Source organism: Triturus cristatus, chromosome 10 (assembly GCF_964204655.1).
Source record: "Triturus cristatus chromosome 10, aTriCri1.1, whole genome shotgun sequence".
NCBI classification, from domain to species: domain Eukaryota; kingdom Metazoa; phylum Chordata; class Amphibia; order Caudata; family Salamandridae; genus Triturus; species Triturus cristatus.
The window spans coordinates 277,799,083-277,817,596 of NC_140593.1; the positions used below are offsets into that span (position 1 = coordinate 277,799,083).

The following is an 18,514-nucleotide window of genomic DNA, read 5'->3' on the forward strand; positions in this document are numbered from 1 at the left end:
CACCCACCATTGCCTGCCGAGTGCCACACATCTCTGTGTTGTATTCCACTAGCTAGTGCATATGCTATGACACTCTCTAGCCCATGTGCACTGTAACACCACCCCGTGAATATGCCATGCCACACTTGTCTTCGCACGGGTTATATTGCCCCATCTAACGTGCCTTCCTCGATGCCTATGTTATAACGCACAGTGCTATGCCATACATATTACAATCTGGGATCCATATCTTTGTCACAGTGCATATGCAACGTTACACTCCCCAGCACATATTTTATATTACAACTTTAAAGACTAGTTAGGTTACACAACACTGCCCTGTGCATATTACACTCCAAGGCGCATATCGCATAGCACGCGCTAGTGCCTGTGCTATCTCGCACTCTCCAATGAATCTGTCATTGCGCACAATGTATTGCATATTATATTTCACGCCCGGTTCATCTTATATCACACTTTTTGGTGCATAGTTTATACCATACACTATATCTAGTTTTCATTTTCAATCGTGCTCTCAGGACTATGTTCTATATAACACTGTGTTCACCTACCCTTTTCACAGGCATTACATTTTGCGATAGGGGGTGGAGGGTCAGGGGGTGTTTCTGCCAAGTGAGCCTGGAGTCACAGTCACAAACGTCCTCTTCTTCCTGAATAAAAGTGAGATTATGCTGCATACTTGTTCATATTTTAAGTAGTTCGCACAGACACAATGTTTTAAAAACAATAAAGTTCCTAATACCCGCCTTCTCAGAACAGTTAGCTTGCTGCCCCATCCCCTTCCTCCCTATCCTCTGTTGTGTGAATCCATGGACTAGCCTCCTCCCTCCTGCCATGCATGGTCTGATGTGCTGCCACTGCCCTCAATTTAGTATGATGTACCAGTCCACTCCTCCTGCCCTCCATTGCCCAATTCTATGCCCCATCATTGACCTCCTGCTTAAATTCTGTGCTTAGCTTGCTGCCCCTATTCTCCTTCCCCCTGCCCTCCGATGTCTTTGTGCATGCCCCTGCTCCATCCTTTTTGCCCACCATGTCCCATGGACCTGCCACTCCTATCTACTCTGAGTGTTCTGTTGAGCTGCCACTCCCCTCCCACCTGCCTAGCATTGTCAGATGACTGTAACCTGTCCCTGCCACCTCCACCCTGCCTGTCCACATGCCATGCCCCTATCCTCTTCCTCCTGTCCTACATGGTCCATTGTACTGCCACACCCTTCTGCCCTCCCTGGTCTGTTGTGCTGCAACTGCTCCTCCTGCCTGCCCCGTGTGGTCTGTTGTGAGGTCCCTTCCCCTGAACTTTCTTGTCTGTGCACAGGTCCTGACCCTCCCTTCTATCCTCCATCGTCCTTTGTGCATGCCCCTCCACCCTCCTTCTTGCCCATCATAGCCATTGTGCTGCCACTAACCCTCCCACTTGCCATGCATGGTCTTCTGTGCTGCCATGGCCCCTCCCACCTTCCCTGTGTGGTCAGTTAGCTGCCCCTGACCCCCTCCCACCTTCCCTCCATGGTCTGTGTGTATGCCATCACAGTCTCACTGTTGCTCTTCATGGTGTGTCTTGCTTCTAGTGCCCATCCTGCCTGACCTCCATGGCTATCTTGCTGCTCCTGCCCTGCCCCCTTGCCCCCAGCCCTACTCCCTCCCTCCTGGCTTGTCTGTTCCATTGTAATGCCCCTGATCCGTCCCTCCTGCCCTTTATGGTCTGTTATGCTGCAGCTTTCTCTCCTGTCTGTCCATTATGGTCAGCTAGCTACCATTGCCTCTTGCCCCTCTGTTCTCTGTTGTCCATGTGCATGGTCCTGTCCCCTCCCTCTTGCTTTCTATGGATTGTTGTGCTGCACTCCCGTCCTGCATGCCCTGTGTGGTGTATTGTGCTGCTGCAAACCCTGATGCCTGCCCTGCAGGGTCAGTTTGGTGCACCTCTCCATGTGCCTCCTGTCCTCTGTTATCCAAGTCCATGTCCCTATCCCATTTCCTTCCATGATCCAATGTACCATACTTGCGAACATTTTGAACTTGGTAAGAGGGAGATTTTGAAAAAAAACTGGGGTATTGATTTTCCCCTTTGAGTTACATTGAAAAAGAGGATATTGTAGACAGGAGACAGATCAAATAAAGCCCATTTGAGCTTAAAAACATTGGACGTTTCCTGGCTGAATCGGGTCTGTTGGCATGTATGGTTGTACTACCATTGCCTCTTCCTTCTGCCCACAATGGTCTATTACATTGCCACAGCCTTGAAGGAGGGTAGATTTTGTATCACAGGGGCCCCCTGGCCCGTTCTGTCCACACCTGAAGTATGAGACCCTTGTCCTTGCCCTGCCAGCTGCATTTGTAGGCCGTATTAAATTGACCAGCGGGTCCTGTGTTGCTATATATTTATCCTGAGACATCCTTACCACTCAGCCAGCATAAAACCCCTGTGTAGGCCCTTCTGTTCAATATGTAGGCCTCTTTGTTAAATTGACCATAGCTCTGCAATTTTAGTGTATAGCAGTCTGAAGGCAGGTCTGCGAGGCCTTCTGCTCCAAACTAGTAGCCCCCACCATACCAGAGTGCTCCGTGCTCGGTATCAAAGTTCAACATCCCCCTGAAGCTGTCGACATACAGTAGGCTGCATCCTGGACTGGTACTTGCTTCCTGGGCAGGTTTCCCGCTTTTAAGGAAGTGGCAACCGCAGAGCGTCAAGTTAGGAGAACTGATGAAATTTTATACATGAATATATTGAATTCCCGTACAATACCCATTATTTTCTGCTTGCTCTATGGAACTTACGATAAGCGATTGGCCTGAGAGACTGACCTTTTCACCCAGTCCATTGTCAGCATTAAGTGGGTAAATGACGAAATGTCTGGTAAAATCTGCAGACGAAGCTTTTGGGTAGCATACGTAGGTAGATGTAGCGTGCAAAGGAGCCCACAAAATGATATAAAAAGGGAGCACCCACAGATATCGACGGACTACCTCGCCGTCTGTATGTAGGTTAACAGGCAGTGCAGGTTTTCCCCAAGAGCTGGGAGCTCTTGTCTTCCTTTGCTTAAAATGTCTTGCTCTGCTTTGCGTATCTTATTCTATTTTACCTATATGAAATGTCATGTTATGTTTAACCATTGTTCTCTTTACTTTTGCATTTAAAAGATTTTGTATTGTAATTGCAGGAATGCTTGCTCTAAGAGTAAACGTGAGTGTTCCTAGGTAACATTTTCCTTGGTGTAACTTGTTTCTCATGATGCATTTATAGATGTGTTTTCTCTCTCTCTCTGTCAGTACATTAATTGAGATACAGAGAATATCATGACAGCTGTATGATTATCTGGATTCTGTATTTTGTACTTTGTCTCTATTCTGCGGTTTCTTTGAAGTTGCATCTTCTCATTAAACTGCCATTGTATTCTGCCTCCAATTCCATGTCTCATATGTCTGTTTTCTTCATTTTTGGAGCAAGCGTTCCTAGGCACCCCGGCTCAAATTAAGGTGCCCCTTTTGTCCCTGACTCACTCTCCTGCTCAGTTCTGTGGTGGCTCCCGGGGATCTGGGGACCGCCCCTAGCTTCCTTGACCCGTAATAGATCTTCCCTCCAACAGCCTCTCTTGCAAGTCCTGTATTGTTGGTTTGTTGCCCCTGCCCCCCTTTCCACTGCCCTCCATAGTCTGTTGTGCTTCCACGGCCCTTCCTGCCTGCTCAGTGTGGTTAAATTGTTGCCTTTGCACCCTCCTACCTGCCTTCAATTTTCAGAGTCCGTGCCCCTGGCCTCTGCCTCTCAACAGTATCCTAATGAACAACTAGATTGCTAACATTCTATATTTATTACAAAAGTGTGGAACGCCTGACATCATCTTGATGTAATCAAAACTGTAATACCTAGAGCATTTCCTTTAGAAATTACATATATGAGAGGGTCTTATTGGCATCAAAATTATGGTTAGTGCTCTAAAAGACTAAAATAAGGACATATTTTCTGAGTTTTCAAATAGCGACAAAGCACTTTTAAATTATTTGTTATCTTTATGTTTTTTATCCAGTTGACCACTTGATTAAATTTTGCACTTAGGGGAGAGGATGTGGTGTTACTTCCAGAACTGCAGACTTTGCAACTGGGGAACCAGGTTGAAGTTTCTGCTTCAGCTCGACATTCTGTGATTCTGGTCAAATCACTTAGTCTCCCCATGTCTACAACCAAAATGAATTTGTTCTTGTGTGATGTAACCAATGCTCATGTAAAGCACTCCAATACCTGACAAGTCTGCACTATATAACACTGCAAAAACACAAAATAATAAGTGTTTTGCACACTTCTGTCATTGGGCTATATTTGGGCTACATCTGGGTGATTTTGGGCTACATTTGGGCTCTTTTGTCTCCGGTGGCCATCTTGGGAGATTTATTTGTTATGAAGTTTCCTAATTTCCTCATGTACTGCAGTCTCCTCAGTAGGAAATGCTTTCAGTTTTTTACTTTGATTCCATCATGAAGGTATTCAGATATGTCACACATTTGCCATAAATTCAGAATGTTAGCACTCTAGTTGCTCATTAGATCACTGTAGTAAAACTACTGCACCATGGAAGTCTGCTCCTGGTATTAAAAGTGCATGTTTCAGTCTGCATGTCAGAATTTTTTAATGAAATAGAAGAGGATTTGAGAAGTCACTCAAAATGTGCCCTCATTTTCTTTCTTCAGCATTAATCATAATTTCTATGGCAAAATGAACCTCCTCATTGTGTTCCTTTTTAAATTAAATGTTTTAAGTGTTACCAGTTTATTCCAATCAAGATGGCTTCAGGTGTGCCATACTTTTGTCATAATGAAGACAGTAAGCGCTCTAGTTGTTTTTAAGAACATTCTGGGACATTCTGTCATTGGGCTATACTTGGGCTACATCTGGGTGATATTTGGGCTACATTTGGGCTCTTTTGTCTCTGGTGGCCATCTTGGGAGACTTATTTGTTATGAAGTTTCCTAATTTCCTCATTTACTGCAGTCTCCTCAGTAGGAAATACTTTCAGTTTTTTACTTTGATTCCATCAAGAAGGCATTCAGATGTGTCACACATTTGCCATAAATTCAGAATGTTAGCACTCTTTTTGCTCATTAGATCACTGTAGTAAAGCTACTGCTCACCAGGGAAAACTGCTGCTGGTATTGAAAGTGCATGTTTCAGTCTGCATGTCAGAATTTTTTAATGAAATAGAAGAGGATTTGAGAAGTCACTCAAAATGTGCCTTAATTTTTCTTTCTGCAGCACTAATCATACTTTTTATGGAAAAATGAACCCCCTCATTTTGTTCCTTTTTAAATTAAATGTTTTAAGAGTTACCACTTTAATCCAAGCAAGATGGCTTCAGGTGTGCCATACGTTTATCATAAGTAGGACTGTTAGCGCTCTAGTAGTTCTTTGGAACACTCTGGGAAGCTGCAGTAGAACACAAAGGAATCAACTGACAGTCTCTGCCCTTGTTGGATGTACATGTTTTACTGAGAATGTCAGACTTCATTCTCACATGACTGAGAAAGATAATGTGAATTTACAGAAAATATGCTCTCAGTTTAGCCTATAGATCACCTTCCAAACCTCTGTGGTAAAAGCATGAGAAAATATTTTTCTCTCAATCATGATATCCCAGCAGAAGGCTTTTTCACATGGTAAAATCACCTTAGAACATACCACAATTCCTAAAATGAGTATGGTACCATCAACAAATGATTTATAATGTAACTAAAGTCTTAAAACCTTCTATTAACTGCAATGCTTTTTAATGAGGTGCTATCATGTATATTGGTCCCAAGATGGCTGCCAACACTTCTTGGATGAAGTGCTGACAGCCAATCAGATCTCAGGATGAGATGTGTGGTTAGGCTCCGCCCACATATATATATGCTTTTAAATGCTATTTTCTCAGGAAATACTGAACAGATTTACACCAAACCTGCAAAAGGCACTTCCTTGACCTTATGGCTACCTCTCTGCCAAATTTCAAGTAATTCTGTTCAGCCGTTCGGGCTGTAGCTGTGTCTAAAGGTCCTATGGAAAAATGCATGGGGAAAACGCGTTTTGGGACCCCCCTTTTTTCTCAGCCCCCGCTTGACGAATCCCCCCGAGACTTTCAGGGTAGGAGCGGAGCGTAGCGCCCCACCTATTTTGAAAAATTTGCGAGGATTCGTCGACCGGCGCCAAAGTTATTCAAAATAGAATGTTGCGGATTTCCTATGGAAACAGGGTCCTAACTATAACTACCTACTGGCGACCGCCAGTAGGTAATATATATATATATATATATATATATATATATATATATATATATATATATATATATATATATATATATATATATATATATATATACTGAAAAAAACACAGGTTTCAGGGATGTTCTAGTTAGGGATTAGCATTTAAAAAACCATAGAAATTCACTTACAAAACCACAGGTCTATTGTTAGTATTTCAGAGGGAGTGTATGAAAGGTTATATTAGGTTGTGAGGAGTTGCATCAGATATTAAGCAGATGATGTCATCAGAGATGTCATTTGAGATGTCATCAGTAATGTCACTGACAATGTCATGAGTGGTGTAATATGTGACATCATCAGCAGTGCATTGCGGGGGCGCGAGTTATTTTTTAGATGCTAATTTCTAACTATAACGTCCCTGAAACCTGTTTTTTTTCAGTGAATTTCTAAGTTTTTTTTAAAATGCTAATTTCTAACTATAATGTAGTAGCCCCGTTTGCAGAGTGGTGCAGAAAGGGACCTGGGCCTCTGAACAGTGCATAGGAATTCCACAGCGTAGGACTTACAGAAGGTACCAGGAGAGCTACTTGGCCGCCAAAGTCCCTCAGGAGTAAAGTGGACTTCATCCCCCAACCAGTACTGTGCCAGGATGCGCATTTGCATAGTGATGGAGAAAGGTGAGCATGGCCTCCGAAGACCTCTTAGCAATACCACTGAGTTGGACTTACTGGAGGTAACAGATGGAGTAGTTGGCCCCCACTCTGTAAAGGCACTTCCTGGTGCGCTCTTCGATGGGGATTAAAGTCCCCTTCGCTTCTGGGGGTCCTTAGGGGCCAACTAGCCTACCTGATACCTCCAGTATGCTCCAGATAGTGGTATTCCCGACAGGTGGACACAGGCCACGCCCCTTTCTCCACCACTTTGCCAACACGCCTCCTGGCGTGTTCTTGGTTGGCCAACTAGCCCACACGGTACCTCCAGTAAGCCCCACACAGCTGGATTGCTGAGAATGGTCTGAGGCCACACCCCCTTTTTACACCACTGGGCAAACACGCCTCCTAGTGCACTGCTGCTGGGGAATTAAGTCCACTTTAGTCCTGAGGTCCTCAGGACACATGTGGACCTCATCGCCCCACCAGCAGTGCGCTAAGTGGTGCATTTGCACAGTGGAGTAAAAAGGGGCGTGGCTTCCGACCACCTCTCAGCAATACCACTATATGGGGCTTACTGGAGATACCTGGTGGGCTAGTTGGCACCTAAGGACCCTTAAGGATCTAAGAGACTCAATCCCCCAACCCACAACGTGCCAGGAGGTGCGATGCAGGGTGTGCCAGGGAGGGGGCGGGGCCTCCGGCAAGATGCTGGCTTTTTTTTCCCTTTTTGTTTTTGGTTACAAGGACTGCAGGGGGAGCCCCAATGCCCTGAGGTCCCAGCCGTCTCCTCACCTCCTGGGGGAGCCATATTGCTTTTGGACAAGGGGACCTGCTGACAGGTAGCTTCCTTTTCCCACAAGCAATTCTGCTTTGCTTCGTGGAAGCGAGAGCAGGTATCCTATGACAGGGCGGGAGCCATGCCCTGGGGTGGTGGTGGTGGTCCCCGGGGTAGTTTGGGGAGGGCATGAGCCAATAGGAATCAAGCTTGTGCTTGGGAGGGTTCGCGGATCCACCGCAGTCACCAGATATATAATCAATTTTAAATATTAATTTCTCAGGAACTACTGAACGGATTTACACCATTTAAAGCAAAGAGCACAATTGGTGTAATTCCGATCAGCAGTTTTGGCTGTAGCTGCGACAAAAGTTTCCCAAGGAAATTAACATGGAGAAAATGCATTTTGGGACCCCCCTTTTTTCTCGCCCCCCGCTTGGCCAATCACCCAGAAACTTTCAAAACAGGAGCTGACAGGAGCGCCCCATTCGTTTTGAAAATTTCGCAAAGATTCGTCAAACGACGCTAAAGATATTGACAAATCAAAAAATGCTTTTCCTATGGATACTAGGTCCTGACTAGAACTACCTACTGCCAGTAGTATATATATATATATATATATATATATATATATATATATATATATATATATATATATATATATATATATATATATATATATATATATATATATATATATATATATATATATATATATATATATATATATATATATATATATATATATATATATATATATATATATATATATATATATATATATATATATATATATATATATATATATATATATATATATAAATCTCCTTTTTGATTCAATTCTCTGAGCCCAGGAATCAAAAAGGCACGGATTCCTCTTGTTTGGTGCAAATGTTCATTTATTTTTGGTGCTGTTATATTTATATGTGTATATATATATATATATATATAGTATGCTAACATGATCAATGTTTGTGCATTTAAAATGGTGCAGTACAAGGTGCAAATGCAGAACCTAGTAAGCAAGGTAACTCAACTGAATGGTGCAACTAATAAATGTGTAATTGATTGTGGCATGTTTTGCTTAGACTCAAGCTAACAAGGCAGAAAAGGGAAATTTCCATTCTCTTCTGCACGCTCAGTTCAAGAGCACAAAAGCTGAAATATGGATGCAAGGAGGGATGACCTTGTGTGTTCTGTTTTTGTAGGAAAAAAACAGCATGATTCCTCGAATAACAATATTTTTAACAAGAAGCATTTATCAATATTCTGTGTAACAAAAAAATGAGCCGAGCACGAGCTGACCATCTCCTCGCTCCACAAAAGACCCTGCTTAAGAACAGCATATTAGACACCAGTGTAGAGGTCAGGTCAGACACAGCGACCAGTTTCCAGAAGGATGCTGAAACAGAGAGTTTCAACTTCAGGCCCAATGCACAGTAAGGTACACAGGGACACTTTACATGACCTAATTTGATAACCTACTACAACCACTCTAGTAGACTACTGGCTATAACGTGGGCAGGTTTTATAGGATAAAGATGTGTGTGATGCAATCTGGTGAGGGCTTACATAATTTTTGTCTTCGTTTTAAACATTATTGCTGAATTATTTATAATATTCACACTCATTCTAATGCACATTATTTGTAGATGAACAGTGCATAATAACTAATTATATAGTGCAAAATACCAAGTATTGTGTGTGTACTGATTTTGGGAGCTTAGTAAATATACCACGTGTGATTACCCAGTAATTTCAAGGTCACACAACACCAGTATTTTACAAAAATAAATGTTTTATTTCTGACTTTAAATGCTGGAAAATGAAGATTTTTAGTTTCCATGCAGGGCTTTATTCAATGGACTATTCTATAAACGTCAATATGCTAGAGGGGAAACGCAGGGATCACCTTACCAAATTAGTCCACATTTACGTGCAATTACCTATTACTAATATATCCTCATATATAACTTATGGAGGAGTAATACACACTGTTCCATGCTAAATGTTAACATCAACGTAAAAATAATCCAAAGGCTAAGCTGCGAGAGGGAAATCATGGAAGATCTCTACAGTGTCCTGTCCACTAAACAAGTCAAATCCCCCTCAAGCAGAACATTTATATGCTGTATGAACAAATACTGCTTGAGCACATTGGTCTACCACACAGACTGCAGACTTGTAACCCTATAAGAGTACTCTTTTCTGTATCAAGGTATGAAAAGCAAGAAGAAACTAACATCTGCCAATTCTCTCTTTTGGGGAGCATAACATGATCAATTACTTTAAGATGAAAAAGGAAATGGCTACATCCAAGTTGTCGATTCAATATGTTTCTATGCCTCTAATATTTCACGTTAAAGATCATAATTTAGCACATTCACGAAACACATTCCTTTACATGAAAAAGGTTGGCGTATATGAATTTCTTAATACTTACGGCTGTTTTCAGTAAAACAGGATCCTCATCATTGGTCAAAGATCCACGTGAACATGTCATTTCATGGTCCCTAAAGCTCAACAAATGATTGGAAGAGGAGTCTTCTAAATGGTAATATGATCGTTCTGCGGCCACTCCAACAGTTGTTGATTCACGCAGATGTACTTCGTTGTAAAGCGTACTTTCACTTTCTTCCCACTGATCATTAAATTGTGTGTGGTGACTATGTATTTCATCTTCTTCCAGCTTAGCAATCCTCGCTAGTTCAGACTTTTGAGCAAATGCCACTGTCATCTCGACAATAACCTAAACAAATACCCAATAAATCTTAGTAATCACATTTACCAAAACAGTCACAACTAATGTATTATAGAACAAACACATTATTTATGTAGTACCGGTTTATCATAAAATATATGTTTAGACAAACCTATATATCTAGTCTAATAACAAGTGGCATTTCAAGAAAAAAATAATTCAACAATTTATTGTTTATTCTTACATATATTTTGTATAACTTTGTATTAGGTTTAATGCATGAGTAGTAAACATTAGCATACAAAAAAAAGGGAAAAGCTTCACAATACTCTAGGATACCCACATCAAGAAGTAAGCAATACATTCATTTAAGGGAAGAGGTGTGGCGCAGCGGCCAGGGTGCCTGACGGTTCGATCCCTGGTGCTGGCAGCAGGTTAGTCCAGCACCATGTGACTCTGGGCAATAGCTTGCTTAATCTTTCAGGCGGCCCCCAGCGCCTTGACACCCTCGGGTAATTATATGCAATTTTTTTGCAAATACTGGATTTCATTTAATTTTAAGTCTGATATCCTAACCCTGTAGGGGAGAGTTGTCATAATGGGCCAGCATTCTGCCCAGACTTTACGGTCTTTTCCTGGGCAGCTGCAGGATTCTTAGACACATTTTTTTGCCGTGGCAAGGTAGTCCTTTTCACGTGCCCATTCAGCTATCGGCGGTGCTTGCTCAGATCTCCAATGATGTACTATGTCTCTTTTAGCTATAAGAAAGCCCAAAGCTAGCAAAATTCTCATATATCAGCTCCCGCCCCTTTCGTCCATTAGCCCCAATAGAATCAGTTTTGGTTCAGGGTTCACCTTTCTACCCACAAACTGTGTCAGGCAGATGTTATGCCAGTATCATTCCCATATCATATGAAAGAAGGTGCCTTGGGGCTGTTGACAGCTTGTGCACTATTTAAGTTGAATTAGTTGTAGCCTCATAGATATCACAAGTGTCCTGGGGGCCCTTCTCACATCCACCCACTCCTCTTTGTGTTCCCATCATTCTCTAAGTTGTGCGATGGGGTCCAGAGTGTTATTAACCAGGGAGAGATACAAGGAGGAGATTCCTTTCCGACCAATTTGTGATTCCATGTGTGCTCCAGGGGGTTGCATTGTAGGAGGATTTGATTAAAGGTGATAGAGTCCTTCAGGGTGTCTTGCAATTGTAAAATTGTGTCCAGTGCACTGTATATGTGTTTGCAAGATGTTGAAAAGTGCACATGAAGTTACCCTTCCAGATACCACCAGTATAGATATGTTAATGTCATCACATGGTCGGAAGCCCTCCAGTGTAACTGTGTTTGAGACAGTTTCCGGCCTATAGTGGTGTTTTGGCCGCTACTACCCGGTGCCATTTGATCCAGTACAGTGGCTGACACCAGCATAAAAGGGTTGTTTGGGTCCCTGGGTAAAGGGCAGAGAGCAGGCAGGAGCCAAATAGTGAGTTAAGTGTGCCATGGTGCTCTAGCACACGCAAGTCTAAGGCTATGGAGGAGCCCTGGCGATCCATGAAATGCCACAATTCCTAGACAGCTGTCATTGGGTGGAAGATAACATCTGTGGTAGAAGATACGTGCTTGGCCTTACACTTAAAGGAACTTCACAATTGCTGACTGTAGTGTGCTGAAATGGGGAGGTTGTATGTCATATCGGTAGTTCTGTAGTGTGTATAGGAGTCTAGGTAGCATTACTATTTTGAACAGCGCTCCCCTGCCTGCTTTGTTCAAGGGTAGCTTCCCATAGGTCCATGTCTCTCCTCACCGGGACGATTAAAGGTGCTATGTTCAAGTTCCATGCCCTCTGTTTGGTAAGTGTGATAGGCATCCCCAAATATTTAAAGCACTGAGGCGCCCATTGCCTTGGAATGTTAGCCCTTATGTCATCTTGTGCGTAAGTCAGAAGAATAGAAGTAGATGTGGACCAGTTTACAGTAAGACGGGATGCTTCTGCATATATTTGATGCATAGATAGGAGCTGCAGCAACGAGGTCTCAGGGTACCGCCTGTAAACTAGGAGATCATTGGCATATAGCGACACCCTGTCCTGCAGCTGTCAGGCCAAATGAAGCCGCCTAGTTGCAAATTGCGCAAAATTGATTCCGCCAACGGCTCGGGAATAGGGCAAATAGGAGAGGCAGCAGGGCACAACACTGTCTTGTCCCCCACTCGTGATGCGTGGGGAAAGTTCCTCATTTTCTAGAACCCGAGCCCATGGCGACGAAAAGAGTACTTTGATGTATCTGCGGAAAAGAGGGTCAAAATTCATACGTTCCCAGGGGGGTGGCTTGATGCCAACGGAGAATGGCGGCGCCTTCGTGAGGCTCCCGGGGACAACGCGGACGGACCAGGCTTTTGGTTGTTTTGCCGGTCCATGGTGAGGAGTTTTGGAGGGTGGAGCATGCGCTGACTCTCTGGGCTCATTATCAAAGCTCTTCTGAAGACGCGTGTCTGTGTTTCTTTCATAACGCATCTTCTTGAAGAGCCATGCAGAACGCGGCTACCATGTTAGACGCGCCTACTCCATTTCAGCTGCCCGCCTGGTGAGAGGAGTGTGCTGTTCTACGCTTCACGGGCTTTCTCAGGTAGATTTACCTGTATAAATGTTATGTTTCCTAACTGGAGAAACTTTCCTTGACTAAAGAGGTCCATTTATGGTGTAATTTTATAGTAAAGAGTTGCCAGACATTTTGTCCTCGTTTTTCTCTTTACTACATCTATGTATATGCTGCCCCTTCATATCTTATTTTACTCTCTTCCAACGAGCAACTGTCAGAACACTCCTCATACTACTTCTCTGGGAGCAGCATGGTGTCTTTTCCTACTCTTTGAAGAGCAGTTATGACTTTCCTGACATATTGCTTGCACTGTTTTCAATTTGATGATGCACTCATGAAGAAACTTGTATGTTCTCCATTATATTTGAGTTGTTTTGCTACATTGATTTGAACCTCATATGGGACGATTGAAAAAACTAGTCTCTCCTGCGTCATGCTCTTCGCAGTCCTTCATTAAGAGCTCAAAGTTATTAATTGAACTCTCAAAAATGGAGGACTCATTGGTTTCTATTGCTAAGACCTCGTCTTCTCCAGTCACTAGTGCTCCTATAGCAGGGAAAAACACCACCAAACGTCTGAAGAAGGACCCACCTTCCCCATTGAAGCCTTCTCCTGTTTCTCTTGACATACTATTGGACAACATACGTGCTCTCCATCCCTTCATGGAAGAGACTACCACCAAACTGAAATTTCTAACAGAGCACTGGTCTCAGATGAATGATCGTTTTATCTCTGTGGAACAAAGTGTATCCTCCTCCTATGCTCACACCAACGAGAAGGTTAATAATCTTCAATTTCAAGTTTCCTTACTACAAAAGCAGGTCGAGGACATCAAAAATAGAATTAGAAGAAATAATCTTCGAATTTATGGCCTGCCGGAGGGCTGAGAGGGCTCAGACGGCTCAGACCCTCTTTCTTTCTTTAAGTCTTTCCTAAACTGCCTCATCTACCAGACGGAACATTACTTAACATTCAACGTGCCCATAGACTTGGCCACCAACGCACAGGGATAAGCATTTCTCAGAGACCAAGAGGTGTCATCATGACTTTCGCGAATATACTGACCTACTTAAAGTTCTTTCAGCAGTCAAATCAATTCAACGTGTTTCATGGTCAGGTTCCACTCTATTCTTTGCTCAAGACTATGCAAAAGCCACTGCAAACAGACACAAAGAATTTCTCAATATGAGACCTGACCTAAGTGCCATGGGTGCCCGCTACGGCCTTTTCCATCCATGCCTCTTCAAGGTTACTTATAAGAATAGAACTATGACTTATGAGGATCCTATCAAATTACAGAGCTTCATCAATTCCTGTAGATCAGACTCTATGGACTTTTCTGGTGCTTCGTTATCTAGTAATATGTGACACTGTCATCATTATAAGTGGCAATTTCTCTTCTTGTTCCTAATGTTTTAGGTTTTAACACACAGTTACAAGTTTTATAAGGTTTACTATTTCTTCATTTCTGCTTTTTTTAAACTATTATGTATTGTCATTATATTTAGTAATTTTTATCCATCTCTTATGATTACTGCTCTCTTTTTCTTGTCTCCTTCCCCCAGGTTTGTTTATGTTTTGTCCATACAATTCTCCCTCTCATGAAGTGATGTGGTCCTTCCGTGTTTTACATCCCATCAAGTCTGGGCGTGCCATCGACTCCATGTGGTCTCACCCCCCCACCTTCTTTGGATGTCCTTAGATGTAGTGTTGGACTTGGCCCTTTTTGGCTAAAGTTCCTTAAACGTTTTGCCTTCCTCCTAGATATTTTTCTGACATTTTGTTGCCGACTTAGATGCTTTGGACACTTTGCCACTGTTGATCAGTGTCAAAGTGCAAGTGCTCCCTGTATAAAGTGTTATGGTAATTGGTTGTCCATAATTGGTATGTTTGTCTTACTAGTAAAGTCCCTAGTAAAGTGCACTATGTGTGCCAGGGCTGGTAATACAAATGCTACTAGTGGGCCTGCAGCACTTATTGTGCCACCCACACAAGTAGCCCTGAAGAGAGATCTCAGGCCTGCCACTGCAGTGCCTGCCCGCAGTTTGTTAACTGCCTTGTTGTTCTGTCAAGTGCACCCACTTGCCAGGCCTTACCCTTCCCTTTTTAAGCACATCAGACATCCCTATAGTAGGCCCAAGGTACAAGCCCTGGGCAGGGTGCAGTGTATGTGAAAGGAAGGACATGTACTGAGGTGTGTGTACCATGTCCTGACAGTGAAATACTGCCAAAGTCGTTTTTTTCACTGTTGCAAGGCCATCTTGCCCATAGGACTGAATGGGGAATGCTGTGTTACGTTTCCAGCATATCTTCTCATAGGCATAAGATGGAGGTATGGAGTTTAGTGTGCCTGAACTCAGAATTTAATAACACATCTTTTTATGAAGATGGTTTTTAAATTGTGTGTTTAGAAACCACACTTTTAGAAGTGGCTGGTTTCTTGTCCTAACCATCCTGCGTGCCTCTGCCTGGTTGTGTATTGACTGTCTGGGTTTGGATGTGACAGGGTCTGGGAAGTGTCCTGACACCAGGGAGGAGTAGGTGAGACAGCACAGGCTGGTCAGCATTTGGTGTGGTGGGAGGAGTAGCCCCTTTGATGTGAAGAGGCCTGTGCTGCTGCCACAAAAGAATGGCTCCACCCCCTGCAGAGCGTCTGGGGCCCAGACCCTCACTATCAAAGAAAGGAGGTGTGCACTGGCAGGAAGACACCCAGGTCTGGTTTGGACCAGGCTCAGAGCCCCCTGAACACAAAGATTTCAAAGGCATTTAGGGCTATAAATGTAAGAGCGGAAACTCCTGAACTCAAGACTGAAATCCAGACTGAAAAAGGATTGAAACTACTCTGTAATCAAGAGGAACCTCTGCCAAAGGAGAACAGCTGAAGAGACTGAAGAGAAAGACTGCCCTTGCTGTGTGTTCTGGGCTGGCCTGCAGTTTGACTAAGGAGAGGACAAGGGACTTTGCTGTTTGCTGTGTCCCCCTGCTTGAGAGGACTTTGCTGTCTGTTGTGTCCTGAAGTAATTGGTCTCCAAGGGCCCGAAGAGAGCTGGTCCCCTGTGGTGGAAACTCAGGAACATCAAAGTTTCCAACCGTGTCTCAGCAACGCTCGGTGCGTGTGCTTTTGCACTCCTGAGACTGCCGTGTGGTCTGTGGTGTGGTTTACGAGCTGCCCTGTGACCGTATTGCCCCCGCAGTGTGAAACATCTTCCACGCTGCTGCATTGCTGTGTGTGGCTCGAGCCGTCATCGTAACTGAGGCTGTGAGTGAGGAACACCACCGCCGACCTGAGCCGCAACGTGCTAAAGGATGTTTTGAAGCTAAGGAAGCTGTGAGGTGAAAGGGATCGTGATCGTTGTTCGCAAAGAGGAATCTGCCCAAGATCGTTAACGAAGGAGAAGGCAGCGCCGTAACCCGTCCGGCTACAGTGTCGCCTAAGCAACGGAGCTGCAACGTCGTTGTGGCCGCCCAGCAGGATGTCCGACGAGCGGAGAGAGCGAGGCAGCGCACCCCCCAGGGAAGGCTTGGACTGCGGTCGGAAGCCGCAAGCGTGTGTGGCCTGGGGAGGTGTGCAGGAGGAGTACAGGAGTGCTACGATCTCTCTCCCGCTGCACTGCTCTAGACGCGCTGAGTCCCCGTGCCCAGCAGTACCAGGGCTGCCTCTTTAAGCTTACGTCCGTTGTCTCTGCTGTTGGGGCCTAGTGGTTCCCGAGTTGACCTTGCAGATTGGCTTATAGCATTATTTCTTGCATTACGAACTGCCTGATTCTTGCATTACGAACCGCATTATTCCTTGCATTACGAACTGCCTGATTTTTGCATTACGAACCACATTTTTCTTTGTATTACGAACTGCCTGATTCTCGCATTACAAACCGCATTATTCCTTGCATTACGAACCGCATTATTCCTTGCATTACGAACTGCCTGATTCTTGAATTACGAACCGCATCATTCCTTGCATTACGAACTGCCTGATTCTTCATTACGAACCCCATTATTCCTTGCATTATGAACTGCCTGATTCTTGCATTACGAACTGCATTAGTACTTGCTTACTTAAGGACTGTCTGATTACTACATTACGAACAGCGTTGGTACTTGCATTAAGGACTGTTTTATTATTACATTACAAACTGCATAGCATTGCATTAGGACTGCATTAGATCATCGTGTCCTGCTCATTGATACCGCAAGAACCTACAAATGATTGCTGGCCTAATAACCGGCAAAGTGAAATATTACAAATACGCATATGTTAGATTTCTATTGTTTGGTCTCATTGTATTCCTTTTGATAAAAGATACCGCTATTTTTATAAAACCAGTGTGGTGTTGTTACTGGGAGTGTGGTTGCAAATACTGAACACATTGCCTTGTAGATAAGCTTGGATGCTCATGCCAAGCTACCAGGGGGTGAGCAAGGGTTATCTGAGTGTGTGTCCCTCCTTTCCCTGACTAGAAGAAAGGGTCCCTATTTGGACTAAGGTACCTACCTCAGCCAACTAGAGACCCCCCAGTTCTAACATGTAGGTATGTTGTTTTCTTTTTGTTGTTGTTTCCTCTTTTCCATTTTTCTTCTTATATCTGTATTTTACTCCACCCTATATTCCATTTCTCTCCTTTTCCTTTCGGTTCCCTGTCTTGCGCTCTTATCTATATTAATTTCTCTTAAATATTCTAGATTGTCTTTACTCATGCTCACATGGTTGGTTTGTTATATTTGATATATTTTTTATCCTCTGTTCTTCGATGGTCTGTTTTGACCTTTATCTTCTAGTTCTCCCCGTTGTCTTTATGTCTTTGAAGATCATATCGTGGATTGTCAGAGGTCTGAATTCTCCCATTAAACATCAACGTGTTTTATCACATTTATCTAAATTAGGGGCCGATATTGTTCTTTTGCAAGAATCTCATTTATCTGCAAAAGAATCTTTAAAAATGAGAAGGGGTTGGGTAGGAGTAGTCTTTTTTCACCAGGTGATGGTAAAAGCAGTAGTGTAATAACTCTATGTCATAAATCGATTGATGCTAAGTTGCTTTCTCAACTTTCTGATGAGGGGGGTAGATGGTTATATACTAAATTACGAATTGGTGGTGCTCCGGTCTCTTAATTTAACATTTATGCTTCCACGAATGTCGATTTCACGTTTTGGACTGATCTATCCCAACAACTTTCATCGTGTATTGATGATAATTTCATCCTTGCAGGTGATTGCAACCAAATATTTGACCCCTTTACAGATCGTAACTCGTCAATTTCTTTTAAACCGCATAAAGCTCATACATTTTTCACTCAGACCATTCAGCAATATAAACTTATAGATGCCTGGAGAGTTTGTAACCCCACTATGAGGGAATATACATTTTACTCTCCGGGCATCAAACTCAATCGCGTATTGATTATTTTTTCATCTCACACAACATCTCCCAATCACCTAAGAAGTACTGATATTGGATTTATTCTAATATCTGATCATGCTTCAATCTCCATTCAATTGGACATAGCCCCAAAATCCAATATACCTAGGAGATGGCATTTTAATAACTCTCACTCCATTT

General features: G+C 43.2%; 1 protein-coding gene across 5 annotated transcripts in view; it reads right to left on the bottom strand.

Annotated features, from left to right (window-relative positions):
- Nucleotides 1-18,514, bottom strand: part of AKAP9 (A-kinase anchoring protein 9) — a 1,384,828-nt gene that overhangs the window by 951,600 nt on the left and 414,714 nt on the right. For all 5 annotated transcript variants that reach the window (XM_085631105.1, XM_085631108.1, XM_085631107.1 and 2 more), the window contains one exon: nt 10,103-10,408. In XM_085631105.1, the coding sequence (XP_085487231.1) occupies nt 10,103-10,408 (306 nt within the window). The remainder of the gene's footprint in view (nt 1-10,102; nt 10,409-18,514) is intronic.